Source organism: Alosa alosa, chromosome 4, assembly GCF_017589495.1.
Source record: "Alosa alosa isolate M-15738 ecotype Scorff River chromosome 4, AALO_Geno_1.1, whole genome shotgun sequence".
Lineage (NCBI taxonomy): Eukaryota > Metazoa > Chordata > Actinopteri > Clupeiformes > Clupeidae > Alosa > Alosa alosa.
Window position 1 is genome coordinate 29,637,293 of NC_063192.1, and position 23,395 is coordinate 29,660,687.

The window sequence follows — 23,395 nt, forward strand, 5'->3', positions numbered from 1 at the left end:
AGTATTGTTAGGACTGTGTGTCATACATGTTAAAGATATACATCCTTGTTGTCCGCCGATGAATGTATCCCGATGTTGTCCGCCGCGAGAACCGTATCGTTGCGAGGTTTGGATTGTATTACTGGCAGGCTACGTTGTCAAATCCTTTACCGTTCGATGGGCAGCTCTCTTGATTTGGCCGGGTCGTTAAATCCTAGCCCGCAAATCCCTAGTCAACGTCGAATCACAGTCTGATTTGATAAAGTCATATGCCCCATGCGTCTGATAAAATTATGTTTTAATCGCATTCCCCCATGAAGACAATTCAATGTAATATTCCGCAAACGCAATAATTTACTAGGCAATATTTGTACATAATTTACAAAAACAGTGACCGTCTGTATACGAGGAAGCAATGATTTTGCTGGGTGCACTTGCTGTCCTCTTCGTTTCTCTCTGCAATAGATCGTCGTTTGCGTGCTCAGTCTAGTGCGCGCTACCGCCGCTCTCGACCCCAGCAAGTCGCGCACCCGAGCCTATTTTTATTTGCTAGGCAGGATGCATTCACGTTGACTCTGGGATTGATGTTGGTGTTTTTTTCCCCTTCAAATTATTATTATTATTCCATTTGAGAATTAGGCGACCTATCTCAATTGAAAGGCTTGGCTGGTCTTCACATCTAGAAAACACTTCGAACAAACTACACTATTCGTTTTGAACATTATTGTTGCCGATTTCCCAATTGGGACTCCCAAGCATACGGTGCAAAATGTCTATTCACCAACATTTTGTGGCCTGATCTTAGGCCTACTAGGTCCTATGTCTATTTCATTTTGATCCGCTTCATACGCCAATATTAAACTTACTTATTGGAAAAATATGAAATGCGAACTGAAAGGTCTACATAACAGCAACACTTAACAGCTACTACAGCCTAGTATGTTTTGTATTATTTACATAATTACTTGTCGCCGCCTAGCGGATATGAAATGCTACCGCCCGCTGTCCATGGTGCTTGTTCACACCAACCCCCTCACTGGCAGGTGGCTTCTACACTCTTCTTGATACTTCAAGTTATTTTTGTTTAACCCAGTTACAGTTGAACGTACAGACCGCTCTTCTGAGCCCCTACAGATTGTAGCACTGATCAGATCTTAACATAGGCCTACAGCTAATAGTTCATTTAAACATTTCATCAAAAATTACCACTATATCATTTTTGCACATTTTACAATTTACACATGCGGTTGACAGCCAGGCATGCTAAACTGCTCAATATTACCAGCTTTTATTGTCAAAGCAGTGTAAAAATATACACAGACACAGAATCACACATTCATCTGGAATGCTGACATGTTAAATCAAATATGTTAAATATAATCAGCATTAGTCTATTGTATTCGATCTTGCCTGATAAACTAAGCTCCACAAAATACAAAAGTCAATGACATATTTCAACAAAAGACTAAACATGACACAAAATATCACACTTTATCTTAATGATATGGCAAACAAATTCAAAAGTATTGGGAATGAAAACAAACAGGTCTCTCAAAACAAAACTGGAGTGACAGTACCAGTGTCCAGACTTGCCTGGAGCCAAATATGTAGCAATAGTTGCAGACACCACTGACACATTAGGAAGCAGACACATTACACATAAATAAACAAAGGCCTAACACACATTATTCAGCAATAAGGAAAATGGAATCAGATACTTCATCCAATCTTGATGTAATTGGAGCAACTGATTGCAATATTCATTTAGTACATAATCCATTGAGGATTTGTAAAGGTTGTTTGGTAATATATTACTTTTACTTCTCTCTTTAGGCAGTCATCACAAAGAACTACCTTTGAGATCAATAGCATAGAAAAAAATAACAATTACTCATATTATTGCATGATCATAGGTATTTTAAAATCCATTTCCTTCTCGTGCCATCAACCCCATTACTATGACACCCTCTCCAGCTGGTTCAAAAGAGAGAAATCCCCTTTTGGTCTGACAACGGTAGTTCCAGAAGCAATATTATACTAGCATCTCTGACATCTGTAATAATTCTCTAAGTGCGTCATCAAAAAAGAGACCAACACCTTACTCTTAAGCCTCATGTTCAAATTAAGCTATTTTTCATCAGCCTAAAAGTAGCTAGAGGCCACGGCAGCTTTGAATCGTGAAACGTGGTGCACTCCGTGCACCTGATCTTATTCCTGAAGTCTGGCTTACTTTGCAGCACAGCGTACGCAGCAGTGTCCTTGTGGTCCAGCATGTCCCACTCTGCTCTTGGCAGTGTCCGGGGCTTAGTTCTCCAGAGGGGCGCGCACAGGAATGCAGCCGTCCATCTCCAAGGACTCAGGCCAGCCCTCGTATTTATTACTGCTTTTGCTGTTTTTCATGCGCTGAAACACAGAAGACATAAATGAAAAGAGACAAAGGAAATGCCTGTTTATTTCACATGGTTTGGTCCTGCTCACAGTGTCCATGTTGAGTCTAGCTCAGCTCAGCTCTGCATGGATACACTTTTAAATGGGTGGTAATGGGAAAAAATGGCAAGAGGTCAATACTTGCACTCGAAGAGTTAAGCTGTTAAATATAAATGAACATCACACATGGGGCAGTAAAGAACACATTTCTTGAGTTAATCATTCGAATAAGCACTTCAGGTCAGATAGGTTTTGGCTCACCTGCTCAAAAGGACTTTTATTTTCTATGCCTTTGGCCCCTACAAATACCCAGCTGTCTCTGAAAGCCAACTCCTTCGCTGCCACACTGCCCAGCTCCTCAAAGAGATGGCGTGCCTCATCATTTAACCTGATTCACAAAAACATCAATGAAATAAGCAAGCATCCAATGACATAAGGGAATGAAGACAGACAAAACACAGCTAAAAACAATAACCGTTCCTATTCATCTACTTGGACTTGTTAGCATGTGAATATCAGGATGTGCAAGCATACTGCAATTTTTTCACTTATACTGGCTTTTAGTTGTCAAAAGTCTGTATATGTATATGTACAGTGGAGAAAATAAGTATTGAACACGTCAACATTTTTTTCAGTAAGTATACTTCCAGAGAGGCTATTCGCATAAAATTTTCTACAGACATTAGTATTAACTTAGGTAATCCAGACATATTAAAAAATCCAAACATTAATGTCCCTAAGTAGAGTTATGAGTAAAAAAGTGGAATGGCACAGGGAAAAAGTATTGAACACGCCTACTGAAAAGCCATTTCCACAAAGACATGATTTGAGTCAACACCACTGAAGTCAGGGCAACTTTGGGATGTATTAGAATGCCGACTGCAAGCCAGGCTCACATCCCAACATCAGTTGCATGACAGTTCAGATGCTATTTCGGCTGCATGGGCACAAATTCCCAGACACACAAATCTTGTGGGATGCCTTCCTAGAAGAGTTGAGGCTATCATAGGGGGTGAGAAGGGGGGCAAGGCCATATCAATGCCCACAGCTTTGGACAGAAATGAACAATAAACTCACTTAGATTTGATGGTCAGGTGTCCAAATACTTCTGGGCATATATCCATTGTATATCTCCATTTATAGGTGTATGAGGTTAAGAAGTACTTCAATATGTTATGGCCTAACCCTAGTCCAAGTTATATTTTGGTTTGATTTGGACAAAACATGGATTAGGCTGACATTTAAATCTGGCACTTACTTTGTTGATGGATCATCAAAGGAGGCCACAAACACAAGTGTTCCTTCGTGAAGTGGCCTGAGAAACTTCAACAATTCTGAGACATCTGAGAGGGGAAGGCAGAAAGTTACCTACCAGCTTATAGATACTCAATAATTCAATACATTTCAAGTGTGATAGGATACAGAGCTTAAATAAATCTCTAGAATTCTTGCATACTTGCCTAATGGCTTGACCAAAACAGTTAAAAGGACACACACTGCTGATGATCCGGGAATGTATTAGAGGCTAAACGCATGTAAACACTGTATACTGTACGCACCTCCTGAATTGCGGAAATAGCATTTACGCACCTCTAAATTGCGTTTATCCACTTCTAAATTCTTAAAATCATTTATCCACCTTTAAATACCATTCTTAAACAATTCTAAATTAAGCTTACATCCTTTTTAGAGGTCTTGCCGATATTTGTCCAAATGTGCCTTTTTGTGTTTAATCCAACATACAGCTGGTTCATATTTACTGTGACTAATTTTTTTGTTTTTGTAGGCTACTTGTTTGTTTCGTAGCCTAATTACAGTGCATGTTCTGTCATCCGAAGTCTTCTTCTTATTGCATTGCATGTAAATGCAATGGACTATTATCGCTGTTCTTCTTAATATTATTATTCTTCTTCCGACCAAATTTGACGTTCAAAGGCTCTCAAACCACTGAACCGTTCGACGTCATTCAACCACTCCTACAAAGGTCTTGTAACGGAGATTTGTTCTATGTTTTTTCACATTTGGGAACTTTATACTTTTTTAGATATTTATGATAAAAGAGCAAGAAATTCTCATAGAGTTAACATTGAACGCCGTGGCGGCAACTTTTAGCATTATGACGTGACCTCCACCTGAAAGCAATCAACAGTAGCAGAGCTACCTGGAGCTGTGAATCTGCTGAACGTCTTTGGCTGCTGTGCCGTGGTCACTTTATTTGCTCGTGAAACTCTCATTCAGAGGCACATTTCTCTAATTACAGATAAGGTAAGTGTTCCGGTTTTTGGTATTTGAGTCATTTATGTCGTCAAACATTATGCAACGTTCGCGTTATACATGTATGAATGTATGAAACATAAACTACACTAACGTTATAACGTTAGGTAACGTTAACGTTTTAACATTAGTAAAATAGGCTAGTGGACGTTAGCACCTTGCTACGTTGATTATGTAAGGAAACCCACTGTTAATCAACGTTAATATGTCGTCAACGTTACAGTGACCGGTTAAATGTAGGTTTCGATAGATAACGACAATCAAACGTAGGCCTAATGCACTAACGTTAACGTTACATTTGTTCATTAGGCCTACTAACCAGCAGCGTTTTAACTAGAACGTTAACGTAAACCAGAGAAGTAAGTAGGCCAACAGATACTATGGCTCTGATTTTATTCGACATCAGGTCACTAAACACGGGTGTATAGAATCAAGCACCTAGAATAGATTATGAATGCAGACTGGTGCTTGATTATACTGTAGTGAACTGAGCCTAGCTGGTTCATGACCGAACTCCCATAATGCTGTGCAGTGTATGTGTGTGTGTGTAACGTTGATGTTGGTTTTAGTATGAGTGATTGCGTTTACCTTGTCATGTATGTGTTAGCTGGTATAGTCTTTCTTTATGTTGTACCTCATGTACCCCGTGTATTGTACGTGACTACCCTGTTTGTGTATCGTGCTTGTTTAACTGACCTCCCTTGTGCTGCCTGTGATGACGTTCGTGTGTTTTGGTGCGTAACCAATAAAGACCATTCAAAGACAACTTTGCAGTTTGTTACATTGGTGTCAGAAGTGGGATGACGACCCCTACTGGACGGGAGGAGAAAGCTGCAACTGATGCCCTGGCGATGATGAGTTTCCTGCCAAGACAGCTCTTCGACAGCGCGCTCGCCCATGGCCACCTGCTGGGCCCAGCAGGCGGAGCCAGCCTGCAGCGTGACCGTGATCGTGAGACCCGCCGCCCGGCCACAGGAGGGAACGAACGGGCTGATGGCAGCATCCCGCCATTCTTGAACCCGCTCCACACGGGAGCGATGAAAACCGCTTGGACATCGATGGAGGAAGACGGGGAGGAACTGGAGGTGACGCGGCAGACAACGGCACAGCCACCACAACGCCGCCCACGCGAGTGGAAGAGACCGGCCAGCGGCGACGATGCCACCGTGTGGCAAGCCGGGACAATCATGTGGTACTGCTCCAGCCCGGCACCCCTCACGCCGCCCCAGTTACTAGAAGAAGGTGGCACGGCGGGAGGCTGGGCAGCTTCGGCCAAAGCAGAGGACTGTATGTGGACTGCACGCCAGATGGGGGACTCGGTTATTTTGATCGATACTGGCTCCACCATCTGGGCGATGCGCTCGGTCTCTTACCCGGCACGCTGGTAGCCAGACCCAGAGGCTGGGAAAAGACAAAAACGCGCATCACAACAGTTACCGGAGAGCGAGCGGAACTGTATGGACAAAAAGTGGTGTGCATGTGCATCAACGGTGAGACGGCGAGCCGCCGGCTTTGGTTGGCTAGCATTCAGGATGATTGCATTCTCGGCCCTGGACGCATAGAGAAATGGGGGCTGTGGTGGACATTTCCCGGTTCACACTACACTTGGGGACGAGCAGCGTAGTGTTGCACACGGCGGGGAAAACAGAGCATGAAGTGCGGAGAGCTGGCGCGACGAAGAACTCTCCAACTCGCTCCACACAAGTCCGCAGGAAGCGAACTCGCAAAGAGTACTCGTCATACCAGACTCCGCCCCTCCCACACAAGCCCAAGCGAAACTCAAGCCCGCAAAACAACAGGTCTCATCCAGGTCCCATTGCTGAGTCTCCGCCCCCCCACACAAGCCCACCCAAACTCAAGCCCGCGAAAACAACAGGTCTCTTCCAGGTCCGCTCGCTGAGGGCGCCACTGCTCAGCTCACGCTCACCAGGGAGGAGCCAAGAGAGCGGGTTGAGCAAACACCACTCTCCTCGCTCAGAGGAGAGCGGCCCTCTTTAGAGACAAGGCAAGCCGTAAATGAACTCTGCACTCCTCGTGGCTGTGAGGGGCTGAGTGAAGCACAGGGCAGCCAGGTGCGAGACTACTAGCAGCGCATAACCGACATCTTCGCTGCAAGAGATGAGGACTTCTGCACCAGAACCAGCCTGGTCCAACACGATATCGACAATCGGAAATGCTCGCCCATCCGACTTCAGCCTCATAAACACCGCTAAGCCAAACGACAAGCAGCTGAAGAAAAGATCAAGGAAATGGCCGTGGCAGGGAGTGATAGAGCCAAGCAGTAGTCCCTGGCTGCGCCGGCTGTACTCATCCGGAAGAAGGACGGCTCGTGGCGGTTCTGTGTTGACTACAGGCCTCAACCAGGTAACCCGAAAGACTCCTACCCGCCCCCGCATTGACGATGCGCTTGGACAGCATTGCCGGGTCCCTGCTGGTTTAGCTCGCTGGACTTACGAGTGGCTACTGGCAGATTGAGCTAGCCCCGAAGCTTCGGCCGAGACAGCGTTTACCATCGGCAAGGGCTGTGGCAGTTCCGGTACTTCCGCTCGGCTTATACAACGGGCCAGCGAACTTTGAGCGCTGATGGAGCCGTGTCCTGGAGGGCATTCCACCTAACATGCTGCGTGGTTTACCTGGACGACATCCTGTGTCATGCAACAGACTTCACCGTGCCATAGGACGCCTGGAAAAAGTGTTCGACGCCATATACGGGTGCTGGGCTCAAACTGCACCTGAAAAAGTGCCACCTGTTCCGAGGCAAACTGATTCCTGGGCCATGTCGGGGCGCCGGAGTGGCCACCGACCCAGCTAAGGTGGAGACGGTGAGACGTTGGCCTGTTCCGCTGATGGTGCTGAGCTCGCGGAGCTTCCTGGGCCTGGCGGCCATATTACCGCGCTTTCATCCGGGACTTTGCTACAGTCGCCAGCCCGCTGCATTGTTTGACGACAAAGGCCAGCTCTTCGAAAGTGGACGCAGAGTGACGCGGCATTCAGGCGGCTGCGCGAGAGGCGCCATGTGAGGCCCCAGTGCTCGCTTTCCCTGACCCTCAACTGCCGCTCATCCTGGACACAGACACCAGCGGCGTGGCCGGGCGCCGCCCTTCTCAAGCAGGCGAGCAGGGCGAGCAGGTGGTCGCATACTTCAGCCGCTCACTGGACCGAGCGGAGAAGAACTACTGCGTGACCCGCAACTGTTGGCTGTGGTGGTGGCAGTGCGCCATTTTCAAACCTACCTCTACGGCAAACGGTTCCTGCTGAGAACGGACCATGCATCGCTCACCTGGCTACTGAACTTCAAAGAACCAGAGGGCCAGCTGGCTCGCTGGCTGGAGGCGCTCCAGGACTACGACATGGAGATTCGACACCGGGCGGGTCGCCTTCACGGCAACGCGGACGCCCTGTCCAGGCGTCCATGTGCAGCAGACCAGTGCCAGCACTGCCACCGGAGGGAGGAGAGGAGCCTGGCCGCGGCTCAACCGGAGCCCGCTCATCAGCTACAGGCTGCATCACCGCTGGCAGAGAGAGAGAGTCGCTGTTGTCAACGCTTGCCAACAGCACGCCAGTGAGGGGGCCAACGCTCGCCAGCAGCAGCACGCCAGCGAGAGACTCGACGCTCGCCAGCGCCGCGCCATCAAGAGAGCCACCGCTCGCCAGCTTCACGCCAGCGAGAGAGTCAACGCTCGCCAGCAGCACCCCGAGGTCGTCTCGCCGCCTTCCGCTACCAGCTACAGTGATCGAGAGACCGGAGACAGCGCACAGCAGCCAAACGCCACAACACAGCACTGCAGAGCGGCAGCTGGGGCTATGGACGCGCAGTCGCCGGTGGACGTGATGTCAAGGGAGGAGATCCGGAAGGCGCAATCGGAGGACGCCACGCCGGCCGAAAGTGTGGTCATGGATCAAGGGCCGGTCAGCGACTGCCATGGACTGACGTATCAGCACTTGATCCAGAGACCAAAGCGATTTATTCACAGTGGCCGGGAATAGTAGCACGTCAAGGACTGTTGTATAGACACTGGCGAGCCCCCGATAGACAATCTGACATTTTCCAGTTGCTGGTTCCTACTGGATTACGAGCCTGTGTACTGGAACAGGTACATGGGGCAGTGGGGGCGGCTCATTTCGGCATTGCAAAAACTCTTCGTCGGCTGAGAAGCCACTTCTATTGGCCGGGATGCAGGCTGGACGTTGAATTGCATGTTCACTGCTGTGACGCCTGCACAGCCGAAGGGGCCCCACGCTGACGCCAGCGCATCTGCAGCAATACGCAGTCGGGGCTCCCATGGAGCGGGTAGCCGTCGATATCATGGGCCCACTGCCAGTCAGAGCGGGGAAATCGCTACGTGCTCGTAGCCATGGACTATTTCACTAAGTGGCCGGAGGCGTATGCAGTGCCAGATCAGAGCGCCCAGACGACAGCGGACAGACTGGTTACTGAGATGTTCTGCCGGTTCGGGGCACCGGAAGAGCTCCACAGCGACCAAGGGCGGAATTTTGAGGCGGAGGTGTTTGCTGAGGTTTGCCAGCGCATGGGCATCCGGACAACGAGAACGACACCTCTGCATCCACAAAGCGATGGGCTAGTGGAACGGTTTAATCGGACGTTAGCAGTGCAGCTGGCCATATTGGCCGACCGCCGACAAAAGGATTGGGACTTACACTTGCCCCTGGTGCTCTGGGCATATCGCAGCCGGTGCAAGAGTCAATGAAATGCACACGGCAGCTCTGATGTTGGGCGAGCTACGCGCGCCCGGTGGACTTGGTGTTCGATTATCTCGGAAGCGGAGATTGGAGGTAAGCCAGGGCTGGACTACTACAAGCAGCTACGCCGAGAGACTGAAAGGAGTACACGAAGTTGGCCAGGCAGGCTATGAGTGAAGCTGGAATACCAAAAGCGAGCTTACGATCACAGCTGTCGCGCCCAGGAGTTCAAACCCGGCGATAAAGTTTGGGTGTACTGCCCGAGAGAAAAAAAAGGCATTTCCCGAAACTCACTAGCCAGTGGGTCGGGCCGTCGCGATGTCTTAGAGAAGCTGTCTGGCGTGGTCTATCGTGGTGAGAGACTGATTAAGCGCCGGAGAGTTGTGGCTCTCCACCGTGGATCGACTGGCCCGTATCGACCCCTGGCCTCAGCTGAGGGTCGTGGAGACTTGGACACTGCTTCTGTGGACCTTGGCGACAATGGAGCTGTGGCTCTAATACCGGTCACTGTGCAGCCGTCCCGAAGTCACCGGCCACAGACAGCGCCCCCAACGCCAGCGTCAGCCAGGCTCCAGCCAGACTAACTAACGTAGGGTAAGACTTGAGTCAAAGGGACATAGTCTAAGTCTCGGGGGGCTGTGTAGTGAACTGAGCCTAGCTGGTTCATGACTGAACTCCCATAAGGCCATCCTTAAAAATATTTTCGTTTGCCGTAACCCGACCGACCCTGTCAATTTAGAACCGACCCAAATATTTTTTTTTTCCCCTTTTAGTCCGACCGACTTGCGGTTGTAAACTTGCGTTAATACCGACCGATTGTTTTTTTACTCTAAACAACCAATACAAATGCAATAAAATAATAGTTATTTTAGTAGGCCCAAGTATTGTGAATATAAATTGCCTACATGCAAACGCGTGGCTCACTTAAAAAAAACCTGTGGCGTCATCTCTACACCATTGGTTTCGCATGTCACCGTTTCATTCACACAAACTGATAACGCTGTTACGAAGTTCTGGAAGAACTGTGGCCAGATCTTTTCTCATCCCTTCTCCCCTAGTCTAAGCGGTGACCGTGTCGGAGTATTGAAATTGGTTGTGGTCTATTCAGCATTTCTCCAAATATGGGTCCTCAACATGGAGACTGCTGAGTCGTGGAGTGAAATTAGGCCCGGTGCTTCATCTGATAATTTGCTGCGCAGTTGATCAAGAAACCGCGAATCGTGAAAAAAAGAAAACAACAAAGCGTTTCTGCTATCGATGTCATTAAACATGGAGCCCTACAATTAAGTGGTGGTATGATCATTCATTCAATGCGCTTCTCGCGAGAAAAAACTGAAACTAATCGATAACGTTGGTATCAAAGCTCTGCTTCAACCTGTTGGAAGGCTATTTATTTATTTAACGAAACTTAATAGAACGGCGTTGTTTTTGAACTTCCTTAGAAACAGAGCAGAGACTGTATAATACACTGTATAGCATTGAGTAGGCCTATTGTATAGTCAAATTTCAATATAACGTGGCCAAGAGCTATTGTAGCCTTCTTTCTGGGTACATGTAGATGAGCCCTATGACCCAAAGTCTGCCATGACCGGGCCTCAGGTCAAAGAAGTTTGAGAAAGGCTGGTCTATATAACCTGCATCAGAATGAGGTTTGCAATGGTGCCTGAAGGCACGGGTTGAAGACCCAGTCAGTTACGTCAATCGATATGCACATTTGTGTAAATTCATTCCTAGGTAATCAACATGACCAAAATTGAACTTTTTTTTTTTTTGAATCTTGAAAAAAAAATATTTGACCTACCTACCGACCCATTTTTATTTTTTTTTGGCTGTTACTGCAAACAAAAATATTTTTAAGGATGGCCTAATGCTGTGCAGTGTATGTGTGTGTGTGTAATGTTGATGTTGGTTTTAGTATGAGTGATTGCGTTTACCTTGTCATGTATGTGTTAGCTGGTATAGTCTTTCTTTATGTTGTACCTCATGTGTTTACCCCGTGTATTGTATGTGACTACCCTGTTTGTGTATCGTGCTTGTTTAATTGACCTCCCTTGTGTTGCCTGTGTGATGACGTTCGTGTGTTTTGATGCGTAACCAATAAAGACCATTCAAAGACAACTTTGCAGTTTGTTACAATACTGTGTGAAGGAACCTGATGAAACCCATCATGGGTGTCATGAAGGGCATGAATAACGTGAATCATTGTTGATGGTCATAACGTTATAGCTTCCACCGTTCACATTTTAGTTAAAGCTAACAAATATGCTCCTGTTTTTATTTTTACCAAATTTGTAACGTTGTTTACCGCTTGTTTGTGTATCAAATAGGCCATGGCTACGTTTTCATTCTATGCTCCTGATTCTTACGTAGCCTAAGTAAACACTATCATAGTTCGTCTATTGATGGATTTCATCAGGTCCCTTTCCACAGGTGTATACAATCAAGCACCTAGATTATGAATGCATTTGGTGCTTGATTATACTCCTGTGGAAAGGGACCTTATGAAAGCCATGAATAGGCTACTGTTAGGACAATTGCAGACATTCCTTGTATTGTTTTGACATAACTGTTAAACTTGTTTGCTTTTGTCTTTTAGGTTCCAGACCAGACCAGTGGTGATGACCATGTATGACATTACGTGTGTGCCTGTCTGTGTGCACACCTGTCAACCATACATCTCTGACAATGTTGCTAGCAACATACTAACATACATTCTTACAAACATGTAACCATATCTGTGCACATACCATTTAACCATTCTGAGACTGATCTGAGATCTGAGACCTTTTTTTTTATCACTACACCCCTGTGATGATCTGATTGATGGATCACTACAGAGTAGCTGGATTTCAATCCAACAGTAATAGAAGTTTGACCATCCACACAGGAAATATGCATGTCCACCTTTATTTTTGATGACAGTCAGGTAACATACTTGGCCATGACTTTAGTTTTAACTTTTTTCTTCATGGATGATTTAGGCAGTGTGCTTTGGGTTGTTGTAATGCTGAAATCTCAACCAGTTGTCTGCAGACTGGGAGTCACCTTGTTAACCGGTATTTAGTACTGTATATCCACATTCCAAAGGCATTCCATACCGTCTACTAATGTCACTTCCCCCATACCCTTTGGACCCATGTCGTCACACTCTCACTCCTGTGCTTCACTGTTAGGACTATGCGTTCACTGTGGTAGTTCTGGCCTGGCAAAACATGCTAAGTCACCTGAGCCATGCAAATGTATCCTTGATTCATCTGACCAAAGAATATTGTCTCATTAACATTTATGCAAATCCTTGGGTCCTTTGAAAACTTCTAATGCAAATAAAAGCAAATTTGCATAAAAATGCAATTTTTTTTTAGTCAATTTGGCATGAATCAATTTATAACCATGTTAATGCGATTAGGCTAACTGGGAATCACAAGTCTAGTCAATTTTGTTTCAGTGATCACAAGCTTTCTTAATTTGTGTGTCAGTGATCATAGCCATGTTCACTTGTACTTGTAATAGTACAACCAAAAGTATTTGGCTTTACAAGTGGATATACTCTGTGTGTCAGCTTAGAAATATTTTTTAACAATTTGAGCAATACTGCATAGAGGTGTACACAATATTGTTGTATACTGTATATGTTCAAGACAAAAAACATATTGGACTTTGTTGTGCATTGCTTTCTTTCTGCATTCAAAAGACACCATGGTGAGGGGTTTTTCCAATTCTGACTACAATGAAAATCAATAATCTTACCCCCAGCCCACATATCGAAAGATTTGACTTCTAGGAGCTCTCCTGTTACTCCTGAAAAACAACACAACACATTTGCCCTGGTTTAACTGGAGAAATCTGGACAAAACAAGCTTCATTCACTATATCACATAGTTGGAAATAACATGTGTGGCCAGTGGCATTGGCATCTGTGAATAATGCTCTGGAATAATTACCATTTACTAAAGCGATATTCAGTCCTCGTCCAACATTGTTCCTGACACTGCTCATGAGGCTAAAACAAAGGGAGAGTGCCACCAGTGAGTGAGGTAGTGAGACCAATCGCCCATCATTCCTTGCTAGGGAGAGGACAGAGCCAAGGCTGACAAGCACTAACCACTAGTGGGTGCTAAACTGAGCTCATACCTGCAAACTCAGAAGGGCTGAAAAAGGTGACGCATTTGTAGTGGGGTTTGGAGGCTTCCCTCCAACCCAGAAGATTTTTTTTAGATTTTAACATGTAAATGAAGCATACTGCTGTACTCTGAGAAGAAATTATTATATTATATTATGTTATAATAAACGTGCAGAATTTAAGTATGGCTTCATTTGACATTTGACAACAGTAGGCCTACCAGCTGTTTGGAGTTAAGGCTATGTTTAGCCTAACTGAATAACTTGATGATGGAGAAGACATTTTCAGACCTGCCAACCTTGAAAAAATGTCTTGAGCCCTACCTCAAAACCTGAAAATGGCTCACGTTGGCCTTCATGTATGCAGCCAAAAACAGACCAAAGAACATAAATGTTAACAATCTGTTTTAAAGCCTAATTCTGATCTATGAAAATCATTGGTATTGATGGAAAGGGGCTGTGGATGTCCATTTTCTGATCTCTATTCTATCTGGTCTATTATTACTCTTTTCACATCATTATTATTTCATATTTGTTTTGTGGCGAAATACATCAATTCCTTATGTTATGTCAATGTCTTTCTGCTCCTTTCATGACTAGTGAGGCTGGAATGATTACATATCCAACTAAAGCCTAGGTCTTGCTAATAATCAAGAATTATGATATATATGCTACAAAGAAAACAAACTAATTAAACACCGATCACTGAGCAGCTTAAAATATTTTGCTATAGGTCCACTTTCAGATTTTTTTTTACAAATAGCTACAATTGGCCTTGGAAAGGTCTGCACTCCCTGAGAACGTCATGTCTAACCATCAGCAACACATGGAAAATATACTGCTAACTGAAAAGCGTGTAACCTCTGCGTGCTTGGAACACCCACAATCCTGTGCGCACATGATTTTTAATAATGCACCTGCAGCTTCCTAAACACTGGCTAGTCTTTTCCGTATGCTAAGAAGAAGCCTTACCCCGTCTTTGAAGGATTCGACTCGGCAGGACTCGTTCTACCAAGCACGAATCCTTGACTTTGAGAAAAGCCCTTTCTCTCTTTATGACTCTAGCATGAAATTAATGATAGTCTCACTTCAGACTATGGGAAATTGACCCAACCACCCCACCCCCGAAAAAAAACTCTTTGGATCTACACAATTCAGGTGAATGACATATTTTGATCCAAAACCGCGAATTTCGCCAACAAGTGACTAGTTTGCAGGTATGTGAGCTGAAACAAGGAGAGGGGAATGTAGCCTAAACGGAAACAAATGGAAAAGAACCACACATACATAGAGCTTCTCCTTCAGAGGTGCAGCTTAATGATGGTTATGTTAGCAGAGCGGAAAAAGGCAAATAATTAAAGGAACCGAAAGATCAGCAGAAAAATTAAAAGGGGAAAGAGCAAAACAGAGATTAACTTACATTTTATCCTCCAAGCAGATTTTTGGACCAATGACATTAGCAGCCCCAGAGACAACACGGAAAGCCATATGCTTCTCAGGGCAAGGTGCAGACAAGCCACACTTGTACTTGCGTGGTTTTGGCTCTGCAAGGCAAAAGAGGAAGGAAATAACACCATTCTATCACTTCCTTCACAGCATACAAAATTAAATATATTAACTTTGTAGACATTTGACACATCAGTATTTGTCCTTGACATTACAGATTACTTAATTAGTTGATCTACCAGTCATGCCATAGGAACGCTATCAACATACCTGGAGTGGGCTCTTCCCCACCACCTATGAATAATACATAAATACATATGAATAATTAATAAACACATGTTATAAATATATAAATGCAATACATTGATAAACATAAAACAAGATGGCCGTATAAAAAAATAAGCAGAAACAGGAAAAACATTACCACTGAAAAAATGACGCAAAATAGAGCCACCATCTCTCCCCAACACTGAACTTGTTAGGAGCCATGTGATGCCCACGAGAAAAACAACCACCACAACACGTAAAGGCCCTGAAAGACAATGACATGTAAAAAGGCTGTTCAAGGAGTCACTAATAACCAAAGCACCATGCTTAGGAAGTAACCTACCTGCCAGTCTCATTGTGGAAAAACTGCAGACTCACTGTGCACCCTAAATCCAGACAAAAAAAAGAAAATCAGACAGATTTTCCCACATTAAATAATCTAATGTGCACACCCCTTCATGACACACTGTTCAAATAATCCCCCCCCCCACCAACACACACACACCATACCAACACGCACTTGACGATTACGTTAACGTTTTGGGATATCTACACCCTGGTACATTGAAAATTACTAATTAGGTAAATAACCAGAAAAACAAGGTAGTCGTAAACTAACAGTTAAACACAGAACGGGAAATGTTGCTGCTATAGTACAGTACAATGCAAGGTCCTGTACATGATGATCAAGATGTAGGCCTAATGCATAATTAAGAACAAGTTCAGATACTTAGCTTCTTAGCAGCAGTTTGTCAGCTATCTGCTTACGGGTTAGATATGTAGTACTTAGGTTTAGTCAGAGAATGTCTAATAAGGTTAACGTTAAGTTACCATAAAGTCTGGTTTAACTCTGGCTTGTTAGGGTGATGTTACCTTTCGGCACAACACTTAACATAACTCTTAGAAGTTACTATATAAAAACTCTTCTACTATCCCACATAACAAACATCGCAAATTCCACTCGGATGTAGGGGCGACAAATGTAACTAAAACCAGGTTTGTTCAAACACCTGTCCATTAGAGAACAAACACTGAAACCAATATCTTAGCCACGCTAAGCAAAGTTAGCTAGCTAGCTGGCAAGAGGATACCATGGAGATGAAACGACAACACCCATGAACATGACTTGTGCACACTTTAATAATGTTAGCTAGTAGCTAGCAAGTCAACGTAATTAGTAGACAACAAAAAGCAAAGAAACACTTCGCAGGGTTGTTTTTGTTAGTTCACCCAGGTATGTTGGACTTTTCATACAAATTTATATCATACAAATTTACATCCGTAAAGAAGAATTAATTAGTTACCTAAAGATGTCTCCCACCACTGTTCTCCAGAACACAAGCACGCGCGGATTCAATGGAGCTGGCTAGTGCTTTGCACAGCTGGAGAACTGTTGCTCTGTCGCCACTGTCACTTGATCACTCGCCTCTCACATTTTCCTCTTTGAACAAACTTCTCTGATTTCTCTCAGACGAACGTCAATACGCGTGTGATGTCAGTAGGGAGGGTTAAAATAACTCAACTAGAATCATAATGAAGTGAAATGGTTCCAGTTTTTTTTTTCCGGACTTCCTAGTTTTTCCGGTTTCGTTTAGCAACGTTGTCAGTGACGTCACATCACGCCCCTTCCTTGGAGTTGGGCTATACCAGAGAATGTCTAGACGGGCTCTGGCTAGACCAGGGGTATTCAATTAACCTTCAGCGAGGTCCAGTTACAGAAAATTTCCTCAAGCAAAGGTCCGGAGCATCATAATGTTTAACGTGCGTGTTTAGGCTATGTATATGTATGTATGTATAATATTAGGATGGATGGATGGAGCCTAGTTGTAGATAGATAGATAGATAGATAGATACTTTATTGATCCCCAAGGGGAAATTCAAGAAATAGAAGATTGTAGGCCTAGGCGTAATGTTTAATGTGAAATAAAATAAGTAGCCTAAAAGGCAACATTCGAAATGAGGAAAAATAAGGCAAGATAAGAGTAGCCTAATTGGGGAGAAAAACTGAGTAGGCTATCCTTGGCTATTTTTAAGATCTTAACGTGAAATTTGAGCTGAGACAAGGATGGATATTCCACAGCTGGTTCCTTGAACCCATTAATCAGCAAGTTTAATTTAATTTTTTTAGTTTTTTTTATGTTGAACCGAAATCCTGGAAACCCAGGAATATCACGTTGTTGGGCAGTGAATGCATGTAAGCTTAACTAGATTGTGGTGGATCGATCATATTGCCTTCTTAAATCGTAAAATATTCTGTGTTCTCAGTTCACATTAAAATGTAGGGTCTGGACACTCACCGTTCGCAGTGCTCAGTCCGAGGGATAATCAGTTGTCTTTCAAATTCCCCTCTGCACGCATAATAGGACAGCGGCAGCGCTATGAGTCCCATGCGTTTCCCACCAGCGGAGCTATTAGCTAGTTCAAACGTTTGCCTACTTAATAAAAGCTTAACTCGTGTCACACTGTTTGCCAGCAGCAACATCCATCTTATTTGTTTTCAAGTAGCAGGGAATTCAAGCCAAACCGTTGCAACTCTGCCATCAATCATTATGTTAAGCCCACCTACACTGTAAAAAATGAATCCTGGTGCCAAGGAAATTACACACAAAAAAATCAAGTATGACTTAATTTCTTGAAGCAGTCGCCTTTAAAAAATAACTATTATGTTTTCCCCAAATAAATCAACTACATTTTATGAAATATATTCAGAGAAAATGTTCCCTAAAAGAATTAGGAAATTGCACAATTTCTCGCTGATAAATGTGCAGCCTTTTCCTCAAATATTTTGAACATCTGAAAACGCCCTTCAGTTGAGATTTTGAAAAGAATGCCTCAAGACAGACGCCATTGAAGTTCAGCATGGAATAGTAAAAGGTAAAGTATTTTGTTCCTGCTACTTGTGAAAGCTAGCATGAAACCTACTATAAATATACAATTAAGTAATGTCACATCACAGGTATATATTTTCATACCAACGGTTTTGACCTACTAGGAAATATTGGTGAAGTTAGCTTAACAGTAGCAAGGTCGCTAACGTTAGCTGTAGAAGCTAGCTGCTACTCAGATGGTTGGTAAACTAACCAGCAAGCTAACCTTAACTTCCGGTAAGTTATATTATAACCTTATCAATTTCAAATGGCCAAGTTTATAATCATTTGTAATACTTGGGACACTCTAAACTGACATTAATATATTATTGGAGTCGACGATGTCTTAATCTTTTGTAAATTCAATTTGAAAATGGTTGGTTGGAATTTTAATAGCCACTGAGGGAATAGCTAACATGCTAACGTAGCTGATTAACATTAGTTAGCCAGGACTCCACTGTTCTAAGCGATCTAGTGTGGTGTCAAATGCTTGTCTGGCACTAAGGGATCTGTTGACTGACTAATAACGTTAGCTGAGACCACCAGGGCATTCTTTTAGGCATTTGTAGCATACACGTGGTGTAAGGTAACTGTTAGTGTTGTTGGTTAAGGTTAGGTGCATTGTCCATTCTCAGTAATAGTATTGATATTAGTTAAGTGTCTGTTGGTTTTATTTGGGTTATTTAGCGATTATGTTAACATATTTGAACACAAACACTTCTGTTTGTCTGCGGTTAAAACATTTGGTAGCCTACATGGTAAATGATGTCAGGATGAATTTTGGAAGTCCTTTGCTAGTTAAGTTAGTTGATATACTGCTGATAGTCAATTGTGGTTCTTGTGTTTATATATTATATATACAGAGCTGTGAGAGCAACATCCCTCTGCTCAACAACCTGAACCGCTTCTTTGCTCGCTTTGAAGCACAAAACAGCACCTGCCCACAGAAGACCCATCCCCCTCTACATGAGCAGCCCCTGTGCCTCTCTGCCGACAGCGTGAAGAGGACACTTGCTGCTATCAACACCTGTAAGGCAACAGGTCCAGACAACATCCCAGGTCGTGGCGCTGAAGGACTGGGCGGGGGAGCTTAAGGATGTCTTCACAGACATCTTTAACACTTCCCTGAAGCAAGCCATCGCCCCATCATGTTTCAAAGCTGCCACCATCATACCCTGTGCGAAGAAAACTGCTCCATCCTGCTTCAATGACTACCGCCCTGTGGCACTGACACCCATCATCATGAAGTGCTTTGAGCGGCTTGTCATGTCACACATCAAATCCATTCTCCCACCCACCCTGGACCCCTTCCAGTTTGCATACCGAGCCAAACGGTCCACAGAGGATGCAATCTGCTCTGCCCTCCACCCAGCCCTCACCCACCTGGAAAAAGAGACTCATATGTGAGATTGCTGTTTATAGACTTCAGTTCTGCATTCAACACCATAATACCACAACAACTCATCTGCAAACTCGACAAACTGGGACTCAGTACCTACCTCTGCAACTGGCTACTGGACTTCTCTGTCAGAGGCCCCAAGTAGTGCGTGTTGGCAACAATACCTCAAGCAGCATCACACTGAGCACAGGGGCCCCCAAGGCCTGCGTGCTCAGTCCGCTGCTCTTCACCCTGCTAACGCATGACTGCACTGCAACCTACAGCAACAATCACATAGTGAAATTTGCTGGACGACACAATCTCTGGTGGGTCTCATCACCAAGGGCTTACGAGACTCAATACAGGTTGGAGGTCGACCATCTGACCACGTGGTGCAGGGACAACAACCTCCTGCTGAACGCCAGCAAGACCAAAGAGATTGTTGTTGACTTCCGGAGAGGTCACACCCAACACCTGCCACTGACCATCGCCGGTGCTGTGGTGGAGAGAGCGAGCAGCACCAAATTCCTGGGGGTGCACATCAGCCAAGACCTCTCCTGGACCACCAACACTGCATCACTGGCTAAGAGAGCTCAGCGCCGCCTGTACTTCCTAAGGAAACTCAGGCGCAGCAAGTGCTCCACCAGCCATCATGACCACATTCTACCGAGGCACCATTGAGAGCATCCTTCCAGCTGTATCGCTGTGTGGGGCTGAAGCTGCACTGAATACAACAGGAAAGCCCTGCAGCATAGTGAACACAGCTGGAAGGATCATTGGTGCTTCACTCCCCCCTGAAGGACATTTACACCACCCACCTCACCCATAAGGCTTACCAAAATTGTGAGTGATGCAAGTCACCCCCGCCACAATCTGTTTGATCTACTGCCCTCTGGGAAGAGGTACAGAAGCCTGCGCCCCCAAGACTACCAGACTCACCAACAGCTTCATACACCAAGCTGTAAGGATGCTGAACTCTCCCTCCTCCTCCCCCTCCACCCTCAGCTACATAACATCCTGGACATTGGACCCACAATGGCCGCCTGCACTACTCCACTTGCACACTTGAACACTTGCACACTTGTACACTTTACAACTTGGTGTTGTTGTCCTGAAAACACAACACTTCTGCTTCTCTTACATAACTTGCACCACTATGCCACTTTCTTCATTACTCAGGTCAAACAGAACTACCCAAGCCTCTTATTGGCCTGACTTTGCACTAGTTTTTATTGACTGTCTATGCACAATTTCAACAAAATTTTGCTGCTCTTATTTTTTTTATTATTATATGCCCTCTTATTTACTTATTTACTTACTTTTTTGTTTACTTGAATGTTATGTTTGTCTGTGGACTTAAAATTGGTAAAATATGTCTTGTCTTCACCGTGGGATAGTGAGAAACGTAATTTCGATCTCTTTGTATGTCTGGAACATGTGAAGAAATTGACAATAAAGCTGACTTTGACTTTGATATAATTATGGATTTTGTTTGTTTTAACAGGGTTGGCAAAATGCTCATCAAGGTCCAGTACCGTGGACTAAAAAAGTACCTCAAACTGCAGCCTGGTTTTTCTTATGAAAGTTTCATTGAAGAAGGTAAGGTTTTATGTGAGCTTAGCTAATAAATTTAAAATCCATGTTTGCATGTATCTGATATCAGATCACTTGGCCAGTGGGTAAGGTAAACAAGATTTTGTTACCCTTTAGTTGAATTAAATTAACTAAAATTGGAAACTGAATTTCTTAAATTCTTAAAGCAACCCTTTAAGATTCCAATTTTGTGTTTTTTGCAGAATTTGTGCCAGCAGGTTCTTCTACTCTAAATTCTTCACTTTTCTGAAGTGATATGGAGAGGTCCTCTTCAAACAAGGGCATCAATCTCCTGGTGCAGGAGAGAACACCTCTGCCATAGGGGATGCAGCAGAAAAGGCCAAATGGGTGAGCATTTAAAATTAAAATCTCACTAGGAAAAATCCTTGTCTGTCCTCCAAATGCGAAGCCTGGCTTCGTTCCGTAGTGTCAAATCAAATCAACGGGCACGCTCAATCTTGCAGCACTACACAGATCTGGCTGAACGTAAGGCATGTTTTTAGATTCAGCCAGATCTGCTTGCAGATCCAGTGCTGCAAGATCGAACGCTCCGCCATTTGGCGCTAACGAACACGAATTTAGGCAATTTTCTTCCTTCAGATACAGGTCTTGTTATAATCTCCTGTACACTTTCAAAAGTTTATAACACTTTAGTTTGTCTGTAGAGACCCCTCACCACACTACCAAGTGTAATCATATTTTGAGCACTGCCAGTGGTTTAAAAATAGTGTTTGTTTTTTCAACATGCTTGCTGCCCCCTTTAACTTTCACTGTAGCCTATGCTGCTGTCTGTGTTGCAGTCTTGCTCAAAACTCCACCAATTAACACAATTTTGCTACCACACTACCATAAATATACCCTAGGTTGTTTGTGCTCTTGAGTTACACTTTAATACATTTCCTGTGTTTTTAGAGGGTGCAGGTAAGTTTTCTCTTTACAAGTGTATCACCGTTATTGTTTCTCTTTACCCATAGATGGTCCAGGAGGTTCTGGAGAAGAGTTCAGGAGGAGAGGAAACAATGGAGGAGTATAAGAGATTGAGCACCTTGACACACTGCACAAGACGGCATCATATCCTGGTCAGCCACATTGTTGAAATGCATGGGTATGTTTTGTTTTGTAATGTGAAAAACAAAGTAGAAGCATTATTGTGCACATATAGCCTCTCACACAACTTGCCTGCAGCGTGACAAGAAAAAACCTAAATTTGGTAGTAGAATTGTTGTGTAAAAACAATTTTGAACTGATGTTTGTCCTTCTTTACACTTCTCTCATCTTCTTAAAGGAACTCTGGATCTCATTCATAGTCAGCATTGGGTCCTTGGTTACCTGTCTGACCAAGGCCCTTTGTCCCAGGATTACTCAGTTTGGCTTGCATTTTAAGGAGAGTTGGAGGATTTTGTGTAGATGTTGATGAAGATGATATGTTTGTTATATCTCTGTCAGTCAGCCTGAATATTTTTAAATGTTTTTTTTTAAATGCCCAAGCTATTGTTATTTTTTTTTCTCAACGCCAGGTTTAATTTACACTGAATAAATGCTGTTAAATGAAATACTGACTCTCTAATTGTTGTGTATATACACCACATCCTTTTAAAATGTATAGTAATAGACTTATTTAAAACATGCATAACTGCTCAAAATAAGTGAGGCAACTATATTACACGTGATTTTATCATGATATTAACCAGAAAAAAAATCAGGGAAATTTCCTTGATTTATTTTGAATATGCTTAATTGCATTGAGATATTTTACACAATTTGTTTTGTATACATGAATAATTTAAGTAAATTTCCATGATTTGTTAAAATCTATATTCTTAAAAATAATAGGGTTATATTTTTCCCTAATATTTTCACGTGTAATAAGTTGCCTCATTTTTTTCATGCATTCCTACTGTGTCATTTTTTACAGTGTAACAACTCTATACACGATTTCATTGGCCTGATTAAGTTTCGATTTCTGGAGCTCACAAGCCAACGGAGAGTTGCTAGACTAGCCCTGGCAGCAAATGTAATTTGCCGCGCTTAGGGGCTCGCCTAGATTTCTAGGCTACCTAGCCTACCCTATGCTTGCTCAAAATATATGCTTTGTCTAGTAGAGGTGCTTCAAATTGGCGCTTAAAATCACCTGTCTCAGAATCAGAGGTAGAAAGTAACGAAATACATTTACTCACGTTACTGTATTGAGTAGTTTTTGTGTGTATTTTGTATTTTTTAAGTAGTTTATAAAATCGGTATTTTAAATTTTACTTGATTACATTTTGAGTGAAGTATTGTACTTCGCTACATCAAAAATCCCATCCGTTACTTGAGTAAAAAAAAAAGTTAAGACTAACGAAAA

The 23,395-nt window shown here is 43.7% G+C and overlaps 1 protein-coding gene and 2 long non-coding RNA genes across 5 annotated transcripts; 2 read left to right on the plus strand and 1 right to left on the minus strand.

Moving 5' to 3' along the window:
- Positions 1-1,251: 1,251 nt before the first annotated feature.
- Positions 1,252-16,821, minus strand: fam3a (FAM3 metabolism regulating signaling molecule A). 2 transcript variants are annotated; one of them, XM_048241943.1, is made up of 10 exons: positions 16,518-16,821; positions 15,557-15,599; positions 15,374-15,478; positions 15,217-15,240; positions 14,921-15,044; positions 13,323-13,381; positions 13,129-13,179; positions 3,665-3,749; positions 2,668-2,794; positions 1,252-2,382 (listed from the first exon to the last, which is right to left on the minus strand). In XM_048241943.1, the coding sequence occupies exons 2-10, from the start codon at positions 15,567-15,569 to the stop codon at positions 2,284-2,286; spliced, it is 687 nt and encodes a 228-aa protein (XP_048097900.1). In that variant the 5' UTR covers positions 15,570-15,599; positions 16,518-16,821; the 3' UTR covers positions 1,252-2,283. The 2 variants fall into 2 exon arrangements, with proteins under 2 accessions (XP_048097900.1, XP_048097899.1); XM_048241942.1 differs by having other exon boundaries at positions 15,371-15,478; positions 16,518-16,820.
- Positions 16,822-18,047: 1,226 nt separating this feature from the next.
- On the plus strand, positions 18,048-21,333 carry LOC125293812. 2 transcript variants are annotated; one of them, XR_007193433.1, is made up of 3 exons: positions 18,048-18,087; positions 20,963-21,057; positions 21,255-21,333. It is a non-coding gene; the product is annotated as an uncharacterized LOC125293812 (long non-coding RNA). The 2 variants fall into 2 exon arrangements; XR_007193434.1 differs by lacking the exon at positions 18,048-18,087 and adding an exon at positions 18,527-18,666.
- LOC125293813 lies at positions 21,331-22,377 on the plus strand. Its single transcript, XR_007193435.1, has 3 exons — positions 21,331-21,399; positions 22,026-22,156; positions 22,337-22,377. It is a non-coding gene; the product is annotated as an uncharacterized LOC125293813 (long non-coding RNA).
- The last annotated feature ends 1,018 nt before the right edge of the window (positions 22,378-23,395 follow it).

Coding starts and splice junctions, on each gene's coding strand:
- fam3a (XM_048241942.1), bottom strand. Junction 15,241..15,370: donor TTTGCGTCATTTTTTCAGTG/GTAATGTTTTTC, acceptor TATTATTCATAG/GTGGTGGGGAAGAGCCCACT. Junction 2,795..3,664: donor TTTGATGATCCATCAACAAA/GTAAGTGCCAGA, acceptor TTTGTGAATCAG/GTTAAATGATGAGGCACGCC.